The sequence below is a fragment of the Syngnathoides biaculeatus genome, chromosome 2, assembly GCF_019802595.1.
Source record: "Syngnathoides biaculeatus isolate LvHL_M chromosome 2, ASM1980259v1, whole genome shotgun sequence".
Classification (NCBI taxonomy): Eukaryota; Metazoa; Chordata; class Actinopteri; order Syngnathiformes; family Syngnathidae; genus Syngnathoides; species Syngnathoides biaculeatus.
Window position 1 is genome coordinate 32318291 of NC_084641.1, and position 16948 is coordinate 32335238.

The 16948-nt window shown below is 39.7% G+C and overlaps 1 protein-coding gene and 1 non-coding gene across 2 annotated transcripts in view; both read right to left on the minus strand.

Annotated features, from left to right (window-relative positions):
• Nucleotides 1-16948, minus strand: part of ctnnbl1 (catenin, beta like 1) — a 67094-nt gene that overhangs the window by 31819 nt on the left and 18327 nt on the right. The window contains exons 6-11 of the mRNA XM_061801136.1: nt 15487-15580; nt 11269-11360; nt 9729-9801; nt 9174-9232; nt 8419-8567; nt 6740-6921 (exon numbers count right to left, since the gene is read on the minus strand). Of these exons, the coding sequence (XP_061657120.1) occupies nt 6740-6921; nt 8419-8567; nt 9174-9232; nt 9729-9801; nt 11269-11360; nt 15487-15580 (649 nt within the window). The remainder of the gene's footprint in view (nt 1-6739; nt 6922-8418; nt 8568-9173; nt 9233-9728; nt 9802-11268; nt 11361-15486; nt 15581-16948) is intronic.
• Nucleotides 11894-11966, minus strand: trnat-ggu (transfer RNA threonine (anticodon GGU)). Its single transcript has one exon. It is a non-coding gene; the product is annotated as a tRNA-Thr (tRNA).

Below are 16948 nucleotides of genomic sequence, written 5' to 3' on the forward strand. Positions count from 1 at the left end.
AAAAAAAAAAAATCTCATTCAGTTTCACCACTGTTTCTTCTATTATTCACATACCCCTCCATTCATTAAAGCAACAGCACTCCTTTTTTTAAATTTTTTACTTTTATCATTATTATTGCGAGTAAATATAAACTGCATGTCTAATTGTCTTTGCTCTACGTTGCCCAGACTGTGCTGCTAACAAAAGGAAGTAGAAGTAGGCTGAGCAGCAGACAGTGTGCTTAAAAAAAAAAAAAAAAATCCCCGTCAGGCTGTGTTTCACTGTGCTCAATTGATTTTCATGTGTGCTGAGAATTTGCGACAAGCATGCAATTGCATTGGTCAAGACTCCACAAAATAAGTGACATCTTTCAATATCTATGTATTTCTACTTGTAAAGATTTTTACGCACGGGATTTTTTATGCTTAACTGGGCAGATTTGCAAGTGCGACATCAAATCACAGTGACTGAAGTTACGCTTTCTCAGTATGTGATGTCACATGACTAAGAAAGCGTAACTTGATTGGCTGGGTGTTGGTTCTGACCTAAAGTAAACCTGCCTTCTTAACACTGAATTATAGCCCGTTGAATCTCAGGAGACTGAAAATATTCCATATTTCCAATAATGTGAATTTTACAACATAAAACTTGCTCTGTCATAAGCCACACCGGCCGGCTGCGATGAGCCGCGATGGCTCATCTCCGCCGCGAAAGTGGATCGGACGGGGATGGGGTTTGGCCGTCATCGCATATCATCTGAATATGGCTCGAAACAATAGTGTAACATTGCCCGAGGCCTTGAAACAAGAGTGTAATATTGCCCCGGTAACTTCACGTGGTTGTGTGGTATTCTCCTTTTCGAAAAGAGCTTCCGTGTCAGAAGGGGCGCATTTGTCTCCCATAGTTAGGGTGCACCAAGTGTTTTCATTGGCGAATGTCCGGGTGACATCATGGACGGAGGATGCAGCCAATATGGCGACCACTTGCGCATGGATGACGCACTCTCCGCTCACATTTATTTTTTCGTATAGACATTGAAGTGAATAATGTCATATGTATTTTTCATTACAGTATCTAATTTACAATGTTTATATGGATGACACTTGGGCTTTAAGAGCTTTAGGAAACTCGCCAAACTCAAGTGAGCAATTTATTATTTGCTGGAAATAAGCTAGCACTGACGTCACAATAGTTTTGGAAAAAGTCAGATGATATTGAGTCAAGACAGGTCGTTGATGGTTTTGGCTGCTGAACAGTTTTGTGGTCAACTATCAAATTCCGACAAGGTAATAGAGTTTTCCCTGGGTGGCTGAAATAGATAATTTATATTATATATATATATATATATATATATATATATATATATATATATATACAAACAAATGTACACAAAATTCATGCAAAAAAAATTGATTGCATGCTGTAATTTTGGATGATTCATAAAAAAAATGCAAAACTCCATTTTAGGAAGCACACTGTCTTGAATCGTTTTACTAAAATATTAGTCTGAATACAGTGTACCTTTTAAAACCATTCATTCTCAATGAGACAGACTTCTTGATAACTGGTTGCACTAGTGGCTGACAATCATATTATTAGTTTTATGACATTGAATGTACAATGTATTGTACACACAAGTCCAATAGAACATGACATTGTAAATTCTCTAAGATAGCACGCGGCGAGAAAAATGTAATTGGACTTTTTCAACAAGAGGTCAATATTCTTGCTCAACCAGGCTTTTCTGTTGCTAAGCAACTAGAGCACAGGAATCAATCCCATTTCTACTTTTAAAAGAGGTGTTTTTGTCAGTTGCCTTCGTGACCTGCAGCTTGCCTGCCCATGAGACCTAAGGGCGGAGAGAAATGGCAGCCACCACTGCCACGAAGTACAGATTAAGAATTTGCGCATTTAGGTGGGAAAAATAACACAAAATAAAGGAGTTCTTTGTGGTCATTTTGAAGAAACAACATGCGACTTGGGGGAGAGAGACAAGCAGGAAAGATGTTCTGTTTTTTGAGTATTGGTTCAGTATGTATTACTAGTCCAGGGGCAACTGTGCAATTGGTAAATGGCACATCCAAAAAAGTAGAAAAACACTTTCAATCTTCTGAAATATGTATACTTAGTTTTATATCAGCAAATATCATGGTGGGAAAATCCTATGAATCATCACCAGTTGGTAAACTGTTATTTCAAGTAAAAATAAATAAATAAACCAATTTATTTTGAGCAGTAATTAGTGTGGTCACCTTCACACCCTGAACAGAATTCTATTTATCATAGATGGCAGAAAATTCAAAATGACGTGGTGACCTCTCTGAAAGAATGGAGAGCATTAAGGGTAAAAGCTCAGGGTAAGGCTGAGTAAAACAGTTTCCTAATCTGTCCCGAGACAAACGTTTGATCAATACCTCATTTACATGCTTTGCACAGTTGTGAAGGAGGTGGATAGGCAGGCACATCAAAGTAAAACGACTCAATGTTGAACAAATATAAATTTTACGATGTCACAACACAGACTGAAATATTAGCACAATGAACAGTGATGATAAATTGATTAATCTACAGTATTATTGACTGTAGGGGCATGGGGGCCGCACATCCACCTCACAGTTCAGTGGTTGTGGGTTCAAATACAAGCTATGGCCATACTGTGTGAAGTCTGCATGTTCTCATTATGCCTGAGAGTTTTCTGTGGGTGTTCCAGTTTCCTCCCACAGCCCAAAAACATGCATGGCAGATGAAGTGAAAACTGTACATTGACTTTAGGTGTAATTGTGAATCGTTGTTTGTCTATAGAGTAAATCCCAGGTGATTGGCTAGCAACCACTTTAGGATATACACCATGAATGTCTCTCATTCTTCGTTCTTGTTTGTTTTTGTTCAGGTCATACCAGGGCAGCACCGACTGCCAGAGGCAAATTTCCTGAGTGTTGCTACATACTTGGCCATTACATCTGATTCTGACCTCTTGCTTATGCTCCAGCATACATGTGACCCTTGTGAGGATAGGCTGTACAGCGAATGGTTGAATGGACATGTCTGACTATAAATATTTGGTCCAGCAGGCAGAAGTGCATCGCCATAACATTCAGATGTGAACCATTGAGGTCAGTTGAGTAAGAATTTTTTCATCTTTTTGCAGGTTCAACACCCAAGACAAGATGCTGGGGCAGCGTGGGAATATGCAGTCAGAGCTAAATTCCACTTTCCTGGGTTCTGTGAAAACTGACACAGTTGTGATGGACAGACGACAATGAAGGCAAAGTATTCCCAATCTTTCTGCCTCAGGTTTTCCCTGGAGGGATGTAATTTAAAACAAGAACTGCCTGTCTTCTGCCACTAACGTTCCTTTAATGAAAGTCATGATCAGGACAGTTCCTGCTGATTTTTTTTCCCCATTAAAAATAAGACTACTTTCAAAGCTTGACAATTCACACTTACAAGCCCTACAATGGGCTTAGTGTAAGCAAGTCCATTTTCATTCCAACTTTAACCTGCATGCAAAACATCTCAAGAGGTCTGTTTTAACTGTGCAGCAGCAGAAGGCACGGTGAAGTTCTGACATGACATGAGCCAAAATTAACTGAACTCTCACAAAGGTGGCAGGGGGGGGGGGGGGGTGTCAATTAACCATCCCATTATAAACCAATAGTATTGGTATTTACTTATTTTTTGCAGGGCAAGCTATTGTGAAAGAAGTTACCCACAAAAAGAAAGTGGCACTACAATACCGGGACACATATTGCTCATTTAGTTTCCAAAAAATAAATACATTACTAACAATACCAAACACATCCTGCAAGCTCAGCAATAAAAATAGAAGAGAATAGAAATATTATCAAGACTTTTAAAACTATGTACCAGTAATGCATATTAAATATTTCATTTATAAGCAAATTTGAGGGTCTATTTCATTATTAGTTAATGAGATTATCGACATGCAATATGATCAGTTATTATTGAAAAAAAGGAACTAACATGATTAAACGTGTCCATACAGAGGGAATTTGAGCAAATCCTTCGTTATGTTAAATATACTGCTCTAAAAGGATTAAGGGACCATCACAGCTTTGCTTTGACACCACAGATAGAAATCAGTCTAGCATCATTCAAAATGCTATCTATGCCAAAGGGACAGAGACAGGCTCGACTGATTGTAAGGTTTAAACAGAGATGTGACAAAAGATTCATGATACGAATCCAGATAATATCTAATCTTTTTGCTTCTTCTGCTGCTTCTGATGGTTCCGCAGCTCAGTTTAACAATTCAATACTGGGTAATATCAAAGAGGCAATACAAGTGATAAACTAAAAGGGTAGTAAGAATTAAAAATAGAGTTTCTTTGTTATATATTGAGAGGGGTTCTATTTTGATCCAGCAAAGGTGACCTCGGCAAAATGTCTTCCTACCATCTGGTTCTAGAGTCCCATAAATAGAAAATGCAGAATACAGTGAGTCCTCAGTTCTCGAACGGCCCCGTTCTCGAACAAATCGGTTTTCGAATGAACATTTCGCGATTCTTTTGCTTCTGTTTTCAAGCAAAAATCCAGTAGTCGTACGCCCCGAAGAAACCCGGAAATAACATAACAAGGGTGGGGGCCGAGCCGCTACAGATACGGCAATGCACTCACAGCCTAGCCTACTCTAATTACTAAAGCATACCTTTTAAGCAAAAAATATAGTTCTTAAATAATTTTATGATGCAAAGTATTAAAACTACACATGTATTTCTACTATGCAGTTTATTATCAGGAAAAGTTAAAAAAAATACTTTAAAAAGCCCAATTTTTTAGGCTTGTAACGCATTATTTCTTTTTCAATTAACTGGAATTGAGAAATATCACTTCAGTTTTCGAACAAATCACTTCTCGGACCGCCTTTTGGAACAAATTGTGTTCAAGAACCGAGGTTGTACTGTAAACTCGTTTTTTTCTGAAATGTGAAGGCTGTTGCCTATTTAAGAAAGAGGTTATTCTGTTGTTGCATTCACAGAGAAAAGAGTGAGGATGGAGCCATTTCCTGCTATCAAAAGGTGTGAGGGAGGAACACTAAAGCAACTTTTCAATGATGGAGCTGTGAGCGCTGAAACTCAAACTCTAAATGACTTGTTTACTTCAGTGCCTGTGCACACCATTAGCCATCTAAATATAACAACCTGGCTGCCACAATTTTCTATCCTACTCTCATTTCACAAAGAATGAAATAATATGACCACTAGCGATGAGAAAAAAGTTAACCTGAAAAGGAATATTCAGAAAGAAAGCTGCAATTTATTCATCTCCCCTCCCCATTACAACACATTTACAACATCAATTAATTATGCTGGTCTGTGCACTAATGCCTGTTTGTTTGCACTTAGTGATTTAAGAAAGTATTTCACGGGGATCAATCTTACATTAAGGTTTATGCTGGACGAAGCTGTAGTAATAAATGTAAGAAAGAAAAAGAAGAGGGAGACATCCTACTTACCTTCGACTAAAGTATTTAATCAATCTACAGTATTGTTACAATAGAGAAACTTCATTCAAAAGAACTTTAATAAAACAAACAGAATTCAGGCAGTTTGACAGTCAGTCACAGAAGTATACGTAGGTTAACATGTGGCCACAACACGCTTCAGTTTACGGTGGCTGAAGCCAATCCCAGCGGTTTATTTTCTTTTTTTAAATACACATTGGGCTCATTTGAGAACAATGCATATTTAAAAAAAAAACGTCTGTCACAAAGAAGTTTACTGAAGTTTAACGTGTGGTAGCAACACACTTCCGTGTACGTTGGAGAGGACTCGGTCTTAATTTTTTTTTTTTTTTTTTACGCATTGTTCTCAAACGAGCCAACAGACATTATAAATGCTTATTGGGAAACGCTACTGAGGAACCGACTCGCTTGTCCTCTTTTTTTTTTCCAATCATAGTTAATGAATGTGAGTTTGTGTAAAACCTGGGGTCATTTATTTAAATATTGGTATTTGTATTGGCTACTAGCTGAAAAGATCAATGGATTTCGGCAAAGGTTAACGTGTAGCCAAACACACTTTCGCGGTCACAAGCCGTCTCCCCGTTGAAAACAGAGCTAGCAACAAAGTATTTGTATGTGTCCAGACTTTTCTACTCTTTCAAACTCTTCCATGTAAATCTTGACGACTTACTCACCAGATACATCCGTAGATCCAGTTATCCAAGACGAGCGAAAGCGGGTTAACAGTACAATTCCTTTTTGGCGAAAACATCGACTTTGGCATTAAATATGGGTCATCTATGCAAGTGTCTCTCATTTTTCCATGTACCTTCGTTTATTATCACCTTCTAAATGTTTAACGGTATCGGACAGAACTCTGGGCGTCATGCTATAAGACGTATTTTCATGTCGTCTCCAACCGTCTTAGCGTTGAGCAATGCCTTGCTTGACGGACAGTATGGCCAGTCACATCCTTTCATTGGCTCTGAGCGATTTTTTTTTTTTTTTTGCAGCTTGAGAGAATGAAGAAAAAAAAAATTTAATCCTGCTAAGCTAATGTTACTTATATTAAAGGCATAACTGGTACATAGCGAGAGGAGTATATAGTCTCTTGAAAATCAGCTTGTTAATGAGCAGGTATCATGTAGTGTAGCCAGCTGTTTTACTTCTCAGCCGAGGCTTATTTGCCCTCAATTTAAAAAACCTTCACCGATGACTCATATATGAAGCTTCAACAAGAAGTCATGTAACATCTTTGTAGCACTCTGCTAATTTTGTTGTAATCAGTGACTGACCTTCATGCTCTTTCTCAGTACTGCCTGAGGTTCTCATCTTCTTTGGCGTTTTCATGAAAAGTGGAAAGATGGTCCGTAAACCGAGGATATCCACAAACTTATGGCAGTTGTCTCCTCCCTCTGGGCCTATCATCCCATGGTCCAGAACTTTGAGGGAGCTGGTCCGAGACATTTTCTTTTCCCTGCATTAAACAGAAAAAACAAGTTGTCATCAACAGCAACTATTGCCATTAAATGTAACGGAAGGTTGTTGCTTTGTTAAAAATAAAAAAAAAATAATGCCTTAAAAAAAAAAACAAACAGATATTTTGTCATGGTATAAATATATTTCGGTCAATTGTGAAAAGAAGTTGAATGGCAACATATTTGTCAGTTTTCAAAATAAATAAAAAATATGCATTTTACAGCAATATGACACTGATTGCCCACTTCCTGATTTCTTTTTTTTAGCATGTTTGTCAATGTTTCTCATCAAACGTTTATTATTAGTCAAAGATAAAACACGTAAACACAAAATGCAGTTTTTAAAGGTTTTTTATTATTGAGAAACAAAAAACAAACCTACAAGGTCCTTTGCGAGAGAGTGATAAAAAAAGGTGTAAAATCACTTTTCTACACAAGGCCACTTAGTCTGTGATTTCTTTTCTACCTTAATATAAAACACTTGTAAACTTCATTTTGTGTGTTCTTGTAATTTCTTTGACTCAGTTTCAATTGTGTGATGATGAGAAACATTTAAGTGTGACAAATATGCACAAAAATAAGAAATCATGAAGGGAACAAACTCTTATTCACACCATTGCATATTACCATAATAGCAGCAAGATATGAGTGTTAACAGTTTCTCTTTTCAGTGCATGCCTTCACAACGGAATTGTAGCCATTTTTCTTCCTGCGTTGCCACAAATGACAGATGACAATATTTATCCTAGAGTAGGGGGACATATTTCAGGCAGTTGAGTATGGTTCTCCAGACAGAAACATTAGGTATGATGGATGGTTGTAGTGGCCAGGGATGGAGGAATATAAAGCACACTTTCCAATGGGGAAGTATCCTATTCACTTGCTAGACACTTGACTTAAAACCTCCCGGTGTCAACAACAATATAGTTATGACCCCAAAATTCACTGAGAGTATCCAACACACAAGAGTAGTGGTCAGTTGTCAGCTGGTGTGAAGGTCAAATTAACCCTCCCATTAGAGAGCTTGACCAGTTACATACTATACCAACCTATTTTATTATTTTCCTTCAACTGACAGGGATTACAACATCACTGGGCCTAATTTCAAAAGCTACGCAATACAAAACTGAAGCAATTTAGCGTGAAGTGAATTGAAAACGCATGATCACAAAGTCTTCCCAAAATCTTAGAAAAGTCATAGGTGTTGTCATACGTCACACTAAGTTGGCAGAAATAAACTTTTGCATGGGCATTTTTGTATAGCCTTCCACAACGTTCCAAATAAATGTTTTTTCTGTCCTTTTCCTTGTGTTATTATTGTAGACAATTGTCAAAATTTTTGAATTAAAGTAATATTGATCCAATCATGAGTTATGTGTATTTGTATGTACACTTAGTTAATTAAAAGCACAATGTCAGAGCTCAAGTCTGTACTGGATTTGTCATCTTTTATAGTGCCACACGCTGATGAGACTTAGTCAAACATTCACTCTCACCGAAGCATGAGATTCATTAACTGAAGACCCTCTCCTTTAAGGAAACGGTCCCGATTGGCTGCCAGCATTAGGCAGGAACACAGCGCATCGAACAGATTCTCCATCATCTCCTGCTCCTCAGCTGTGGATGGATTGTGACGTTTAAACACCTACAAGTAAGTGACACGATACATGGAAAATATCAGTGCACTAATCTCCATTAAAAGTGTGCTATTTGCTGTATGTCTTTCACTAGTTTTGTGCTTTTCTTTCACATAACGCAGTATTAGCTCTACAAGGTTACAGGAAAAGATAAATACATCTCTATTTACTTGAGAACAAGGCTCGATATAAGGAAAATTATTTACTAATGAGGAGATAAGACTTCTTGCTGTGTATCAAAATTACGTGATCATAACAAATGAGACAAATAAGAAACCAGCTCTGTTTTCCATCACCCCCAATGTTTTGGCTGCTGATAACATGTTCATATGTAACACCAACTGATTGTTCTAGTACATGGTTGGACCAATGGAAAAGCACCAAGAGGAAAAAGAATCATGATAAGCAAAGTATGATGTTGTGGAAAGGGGGCATGACACATTAGTGCAGACCCTATTGATAGAGTAGCATCAGGTGGTTGTGATTGTATTAAACTTCCGGTCTGCGGCCAAGAAATTACTGATATTTGTGTTCCCAAAGTCTAAAAAGGATGATGTGCAGTTATTCGTGTTATGAATGCAAAGGACAAACAACCATCTCCAAAAGAGTCATACAGATAATTGCTGCAGTAACACATCAATGCCATCCAGCTCCCCCAAGAGTTCTCTCGTGTCTGTGGAAGACAGAATGAAAAACTGAGTGAGAAAAGAAAAAGAAAACCGATTTCTTAAACGAAGGCCCTTAAATGCCATTGACAAAGTTTTCTCCTTCCATCTTAAATTAATAAATGAAGACCCAAAGGAGAATGAGGATAGTCAAGGTGAAATAGGACATGAATGTAGATCTTTGTACGACACTATTAATCAGAACACCCAATTATTGCCCTGATACCTGACACTTTATAAGTTAAAGGGAGCAATAAAAAAAGAAAACAGAGCAGACAATGGTGAGAGAGAAAATTAAATTAAAAGAGATGGAGAGGTTAACAGAAAAGTATGGAAGCAAATACCAACAAGAAGTGATGGGACAAAATCACAAAAAGTGAAGACGAGGGAGGAATATTGAAAAGGGCATTTGCAGTGAGACTTTTTCAGGAAAGTTAATTAAAAAGAGACAAGGAGGTCTGGAACATCATTTATAAGTCATGTGATTAATTATGACAAACTTACTGTCATTGTTTTGCAACAAGATGGCCAGAATTTCACTGCAGTAGAGCTTGTTAGCATCAAAAGGCATCTTTGCCTAACAGGAAACAGAAAACTTCAATTAGCTCTTACTTTATACAGCTTTTAATTTCAAAACAAAGCAAAGGTAAGTTATTTGTACAGCGCATTTTATACACAAGTTAAGTCAATGTGCTTTACATGATTAAAACGATTTGAATACAAAGAAACAAATCATTTAAAATGGGGGGAGAAACAAAAAATGACAACACAAGATATAAAAATATGAAAAAATACAATTTAAAAACAGCGTGCAATGCAAGAACTATCATTAAAAGTGGAAGTACTCTAAAAAGGCATGAGAAAAGAAGTTTTCAACCTGAATTTAAAAACATTCACACTTGGGGCTGACATCATCTGTGTTGGCAACCTATTTCCATTTTTTGCAGCATAATAGCTAAATGCTGCATCACCGTGTTTGCTTTGGATTCTGTGCTCCACGATCTGACCAGAGTCTGTCAATCTCAGAACTCTACTGAGTTTGAATTCCGTAAGCATTTCATGTATTCAGGACCTAAACCATTTAGTGATTTATAGAGCAATAGCAGAACTTCAAAATCAGAATGAATTTATTGGCCAAGTGTGTAAAAACACACATGGAATTTTTCTCCGGCAGTCAGTGCTGCCTTCATGCAACATTCATAACAATGAACAAAGAAAAAGAGACATTTCTGTGTATAGGAACTATTCTTTATAAGAGTCGTGCATGATCTTCCTTTAGAACAGGGAAAAGTGTGTCAACGTCCCACATTATGTTAAGCTTGTAGAGTGCCTTTACCCATTCGCGGTTCCCGTTATGGACCAGTGCAATAAAAATTGTGCAAATGGAGCAGTTTAAAGTGACGTATCGTGCGCTAGTCTACAAAATATATTACTAATACCAATACCGATAGGACCAGCAGGATGTGAGTGAGTCTCCTAACATGACACAAGGCATAAAAATAGATTATATTCTATTATAATGATGACTGGAAGACACTGTAAGGACTTTACATGCAGATGCATGTTGTGATTTCCAATTATATTTATATAATCTGTTGATTCCAATTCAATAAAAAAAATGTGGCAAGCTGGAAGATATGGCAGGCAAAACCTGACCCCAACATTTTGGTGCAAATCTGAATTAGAAGAAAAATAAAAAGATTATTAGAGTTACAATAGAGTTGTTCCTCATGCTTCAAATCAAATCACCCAGAATTAAAGATGTTGGAGTGTCCCATGATCTTGGGGTCTGCTCCACACACATTATCTGTATTATGAGTTTTTTTATGTTGTGTTCTGATGAGATAACGTACAGTAAGCGGGTTTAGAATAAAAACCACTGATTGTATTTCGTGAAAGCATATAAAGATAATTGAAGGAATTGCCATTTGTCACGATTTAATTGGACATACAAATAAATATGGCCCTACGTTTGTTACATATTCTAAAATATCTTGAATTTTACTGTAAGTTTGCAGTGACTGAAAAAGAATGGGGTTCTTACCTTAATTCTCTTGAGCAGCCATTGCATAAGTCCTTGTTGAGCTGCTTCTGTGCAAAGGCCTGGTCTAAACTCTGCCATATTTTCTATAATGGCTGAGGGACAAAAATACCATATGAAACATCAAAATCCACCACTCAAAATTGCTTTTGTCAAAGGCAGACAATTCATTCAACTAGATATCAAAAAACTGCATAAGTGTAAAGTGTTGGATACATTTTGGTGCTGATAGAGATCCTATATCCACCATCATCCCGGACTTCTTGCCTACTGCTACCTCATAAAAATGTCAAAGATGAACTGCACGCAGTGTGATATGCAGCAATTTTTTTTCAGCCTGTCTAGGGGTATCACACTCAGAATGTGGAGACATCTGTGTCAAAGAAACATCCATCATATACATAACTCCCATCTGTCTTAGCCTGTCAAAAATATCTCTCTTCTGTGGCAGATAGTGGCAACAAGTGTGCGGCAGTATTAAGATTATATATTTCCTACTGTGTGTGTTTCTTTCAGCTTGTCCCTTTCGGGGTCGCAACAGCGCGTCATCTCAGATGAACGCATATATATGTTTGGCACAATTTTTACGCCGGATGCCCTTCCTGACGCAACCCTTCTCAGGGAGTGGAGGCCCCAGTGGGATACGAACCCACAACCTCTGGTTTACCAAACCAGTGCTCTAACCACTGAGCTACGGGGCCTCTCATATATTTCCTACTGTATGTGCCAAAAATTCAATATATTGGCCTTCAATAAAAGCTCTAGGCAAAACTTTAACAAACAGTTTTGAGGGACAATAAGGGATACAACAGTTTGTGTTGATATTGAAAGATTTGTCTGAGTTTGGTCCCCATTCCCCCTTAGACAATGATTAGAAAGCAGCTTCTGCCACATGATATGTTCATCACAGTGGACTGCCACAGAAGGGGACAGACAGAGCAATAATGTGGAATTGTGATGAGGGAAGGGAATACAAACGAATGAAATGAGGAGGGGAAGGGAGGCGAATTGAGGCAGAGGTAAAACAGAAGGGAGGGTGGAAAGATGATGAAAGGTGGAAAGCTATGGGAGTCTGGGACAACAGTAGACCGAGAATACGGTGAATGAAGAAATAAGAGTAAAACAAACAATACAGAAAATTAGGGACATATGAAAAGAGTTGAAACAAAGGAAAAGTACAAATGAGGAAACAACCGCTGAAGGAGCTGCTGGTAACTGAGCCAGGCAAAGCAAGGAGAGGCAGAGGCCTTTATCAGGGATTCAAATGGAGCAGACAGACAGGCTCCAGGAGGACAGCAGGCTGAGAGCAAAGAGCAGACAAAAGGCTTATTGAAGCTAAGAGAGCTCCCTCCATAACACAGGCGCACCAACAGAGGCACACACTTGAATAGACTATACACAGGCGCTACTCCCCTGACACACATCTGGATCCATATTCCCCCACCAGACACACACGTGTGCACACACACGCACGCACACACACACACACACACACACCTCAACAGCTCTCCTGTGACTCGGCCTCAATCTGGCGGCAAAGAAAAGAATCATCTCAGTGGAGTTATTCGAAGCAAAAAGAGCTGAGAGTCAGAAAAGTTTTGAGTTGTGCCAGGCTAAAAGCAGACAAGGACTTGGTAAACTATGTGATGCCCTACCTTTAGGTCATGGAGTCTCATCATGGTATTGCATATAAATCAGAGGTTGATTCATATATTCATATATATATATATATATATAATATATATATATATATATATATATATATATATATCTTATTTAAATGTAAAAATCTAAAATCTATCTTTAACTGTATGATTTGTATGGGAAACCCTTAACGACATACACACACACTGTGCAAAAATTTAATTTTTGTCTCGCTGTCTGAAGTCAAATCACTCTAAACCTCTCATGTTTCAGCCCAGTCGGGATGACAAAATTATATTTAATTTTGTTCAGTGCTAGAATAATGAGATAGAATTTCTTCGAGAATTTTACATTATTTTCTTTGAGGTCAAACGTTTTGAAGAACATAGGGATGCCCAGATGGTGACGCCATAGTTTTGGAAGCTCCAGATAGGTTAACCAACAACGTGCCTGAGGATGTATTTAAGGCCACACCTAAAACACTTTGCTTCCTTGTTTGAAAGCAAAAATCAAAAGAAAATAGCGAGGAAATCAGAGAAAGAATGGTGGACTTCCTCATTCTTGGGTTCAATTTACAGATGCTTGAAGGCACCACGTTCATCTGTTCAAACAATTATACGTTACCATAAGCATCATGGGAATGTCCATCACACCACTCAAGAAGGAAACAGGGTCTGTGTCCCAGAAGTGAACGTGTTTTGGTCCTTAATTGGCGGCATGGTGGGTCAGCTGGAAAGCGTTGACCTCACAGTTGTGAGGTCCCGGGTTCAATCCCGGCCCCGACGGTGTGGAGTTTGCGTGTTGTCCCTGTGCTTGCGTGGGTTTCCACCGGGCACTCCAATTTCCTCCCACATCGCAAAAACATACAACATTAATTGGACACTCCAAATTGCCCCTAGGTGTGATTGTGACTGTTGTCTGTCTCTATGCGTCCTGCGATTGGCTGGCAACCAGTTCAGGGTGTACCCCGCCTCATGCCCGTTAACAGCTGGGATAGGCTCAAGCACTCCCGTGACCCCCATGAGGATAAGTGGCTAAGAAAATGAATGGATGGTCCAAAATGTTAAAATCAACCCCAGAACAATAGCTAAAGAACTGGTCGTGATCCAGCACTCACTTCCTGTCTGGTCTGTTTTTATTGGTTTTACTGATCCTGATTTAATTTCTTTTAACATTTGTGTGAGTTAACTTGCTAATGACCAATCGATATGGTTCGTGAAAACTTTTATTCACTTGATTCTAACTGAGCCTCGTAACCCTCCGACCGCTTCACCACCTGTTGTGATGTGAAGAGTTTCTCCCTGCCAGCTGCAGCAATTCCTTTGTCTGCCTACGGACATCGATAGCTAGTGACATACAGCTGAGGGCAGGAGACATGACCCGAAACGCATGATCAAGGTGTGAAAAGAGGAAGAAGAGCAGAACAAAAAGCATCTTCCATGACTGAAGCCCTGTGATGGAGGGTGGATTTCGGTATACAGATAATTTCATAAATGCAGAATTTTTTTTTTAACATACAAATAAGTACTTCATGGTAGAATGGTGCTGAGGATGGCTCTGCCAGGCAAAAGAGCGAGAGGAAAACCAAAGAAAAGGTTGATGGATGTTGTGAGGGACGACATGAGGACAGTGGGTGTTAGAGAGGAAGATGCATTAGATAGGCTTGGATGGAAAAAGATGACACGTTGTGGCGACCCCTAACAAGCCGAAAGGAAAAGAAGAAGAAATAAGTACTTCATGATACGATGACTAAGAAATGATCAGCAGTTGAGAAAATAATGACCTGGTCGTTTATCCTTATGTGCTGGTTTGAAACACAGTCCCATCATTTAATCGTGAAAAAGATTATTGATAAAGATTCACAATTCTAAAAGACAAATCATGTTCTCCAAAGTAAAATAAAAAAAGGAGACTGGTGGGGCAATATCAACTAGTTTTCAGCCTAAAGAACAAATATTGAGCTACGATACATCCAAGCTATTGCGTAACTACATTCATCCATCCATACATCCAGCCATTATCTGAGCCAGGTATAATCACAACGGTTGCAGGAGTGCTGGAACCCATCGCGGGTATCTTCTGGCAGGAGAAGGGATACACCCTGAACTGGTTTCCAGCCAAGCGCAGGGCACACAAACAAACACTAAAAATCATACCAAAGGACAATTTAGTCTCTAGTCAATGCATGTTTTTGGGATGTGGGAGGAAACAGGAGCGCCAGGAGAAAACCCACACACCCATGGGGAGAACATGCGAACCCCAGTCCTTCGAACTGTGGGGCAGACTTTCTCATCAGTTCCCAGCCGTGCGGCCATTGCATAGCTCATTCTCATTAAAAGACACCTGGCACTAAAACGAGTCATTGCAGAAAATATTATTTATTTCCCACAATGGATTAAACCAATTTCAATTATGTTCTATAAAGAAAATTCTCTTGCGGAACAGCGGAATAGACAAAAGTCTGTGCACCATTTTGCAAGATGTCCTGCTTATGGGTGTATCATTTGAGAATATCTTTTTTTTTTTTTTTTAAAGCGATGCGAAAAAGGCACAGTTTCTTCAAAAGAAAATCCTCACCCAGTGTGTTGAAGACACCATCAGCTTCCTCTTTAACCTGCTCATCCAGTCGTTCCATATTCTGGACCAGTAACGCGACCACCTGGCCTTCCAACTACACACAGAAAAAGGAGTTTTGGTCAAGACGTCAACATTTAAGTCAGAAAGATTCACTATCATTACATCTTTCAAATGCTAGGGGGAAAATATTTCTATGTTGTATATGTTCAATATAGAGAAAACCGTGAAATACCCCCCCCCCCCGATATCATACAATGTTAATTGTTATCCTTATATTTTGTCAAAGGGCCACTGTCATGAAATGCAGGATTTTTAGTATGTTATTAATGAAAAAACCACAAAACACCACAAAACATGATTTTGACGTATACAGCTTTTTGTAACTCCTGCCATGAAAATCCTCTCGAGGGATTTGTTTTCGAGAAGAAGCAGGAAGTGACGTAAAGGACAGTACCGCCCTCAAGTGGACTCATTTGTTTCCATCAGTTTTACCTTCGGGAAGGTAGCCCGTTGTTCCTCCGTGTTGGCCAAAATGCCAGCTCTTTGCATTGCTGGACATTGTTTGAACACTCGGGTGGATGGATTTACCCTTCATAAGTTTGCAAGCGACCGTGTTCGTTGTGAAAAATGGATTGCATGGGTGTAGAGGAAGAGAGCTTCGTGGAGTCCGAATGAGAGGTAGGTGTGTATACAGCTACTGAAAAAAAAAAAGTTTGGGCCTGACCACGTAATCGGTCTCTCATAATGTAACAAAAGATCCGCGTATGAAATGTGTCGATGTGTGCGTCGGACGGCATCGGGCTGTTGCGTTGCTTCGCCAGCAAAGGCTGTGCTTTGCGCTCACGGACGGCGGCGGCTCTGAAGAATGCAGCCGACAATGCCTCACTCACCCTCGTGCGACGACAACGCAATAAAGCGCCCCGGCTCAACTGTGTTGTTCATCGCGTACTACGGCGGCTATGAACAACCCCATAAAGCAGCACGGCTCGGCTCCATTATAAGCTACCACGGCGCCGAAAATGAGCCACACCGGCTGAGGCCCCGCGTTCGCCAGTCACGGCTTCGGCGAAGGCTGGGCGTTGGGCTTGCGGACAGCTGCGGCTCTGAAGAATGCAGCCGACAATGCCTCACTCACCCGCGTGTGACGACAACGCAGTAAAGCGCCCCGGCTCAACGGTGTTGTTCATCGCGTACTACGGCGGCTATGAACAACCCCATAAAGCAGCACGGCTCGGCTCCATTATAAGCTACCACGGCGCCGAAAATGAGCCACACCGGCTGAGGCGCCGCGTTCGCCACTCACAGCTTCGGCGAAGGCTGCGCGTCGGGCTTGGGGACGGCGGCGGCTCTGAACAACGCAGCCAACAATGCCTCACTCAGCCACATGCGACAACAATACAGTAAAGCGCCGTGGCTCATCGGTGTTGTTCATCGCGTACTGCAGTGTTTATGAACAATCCCC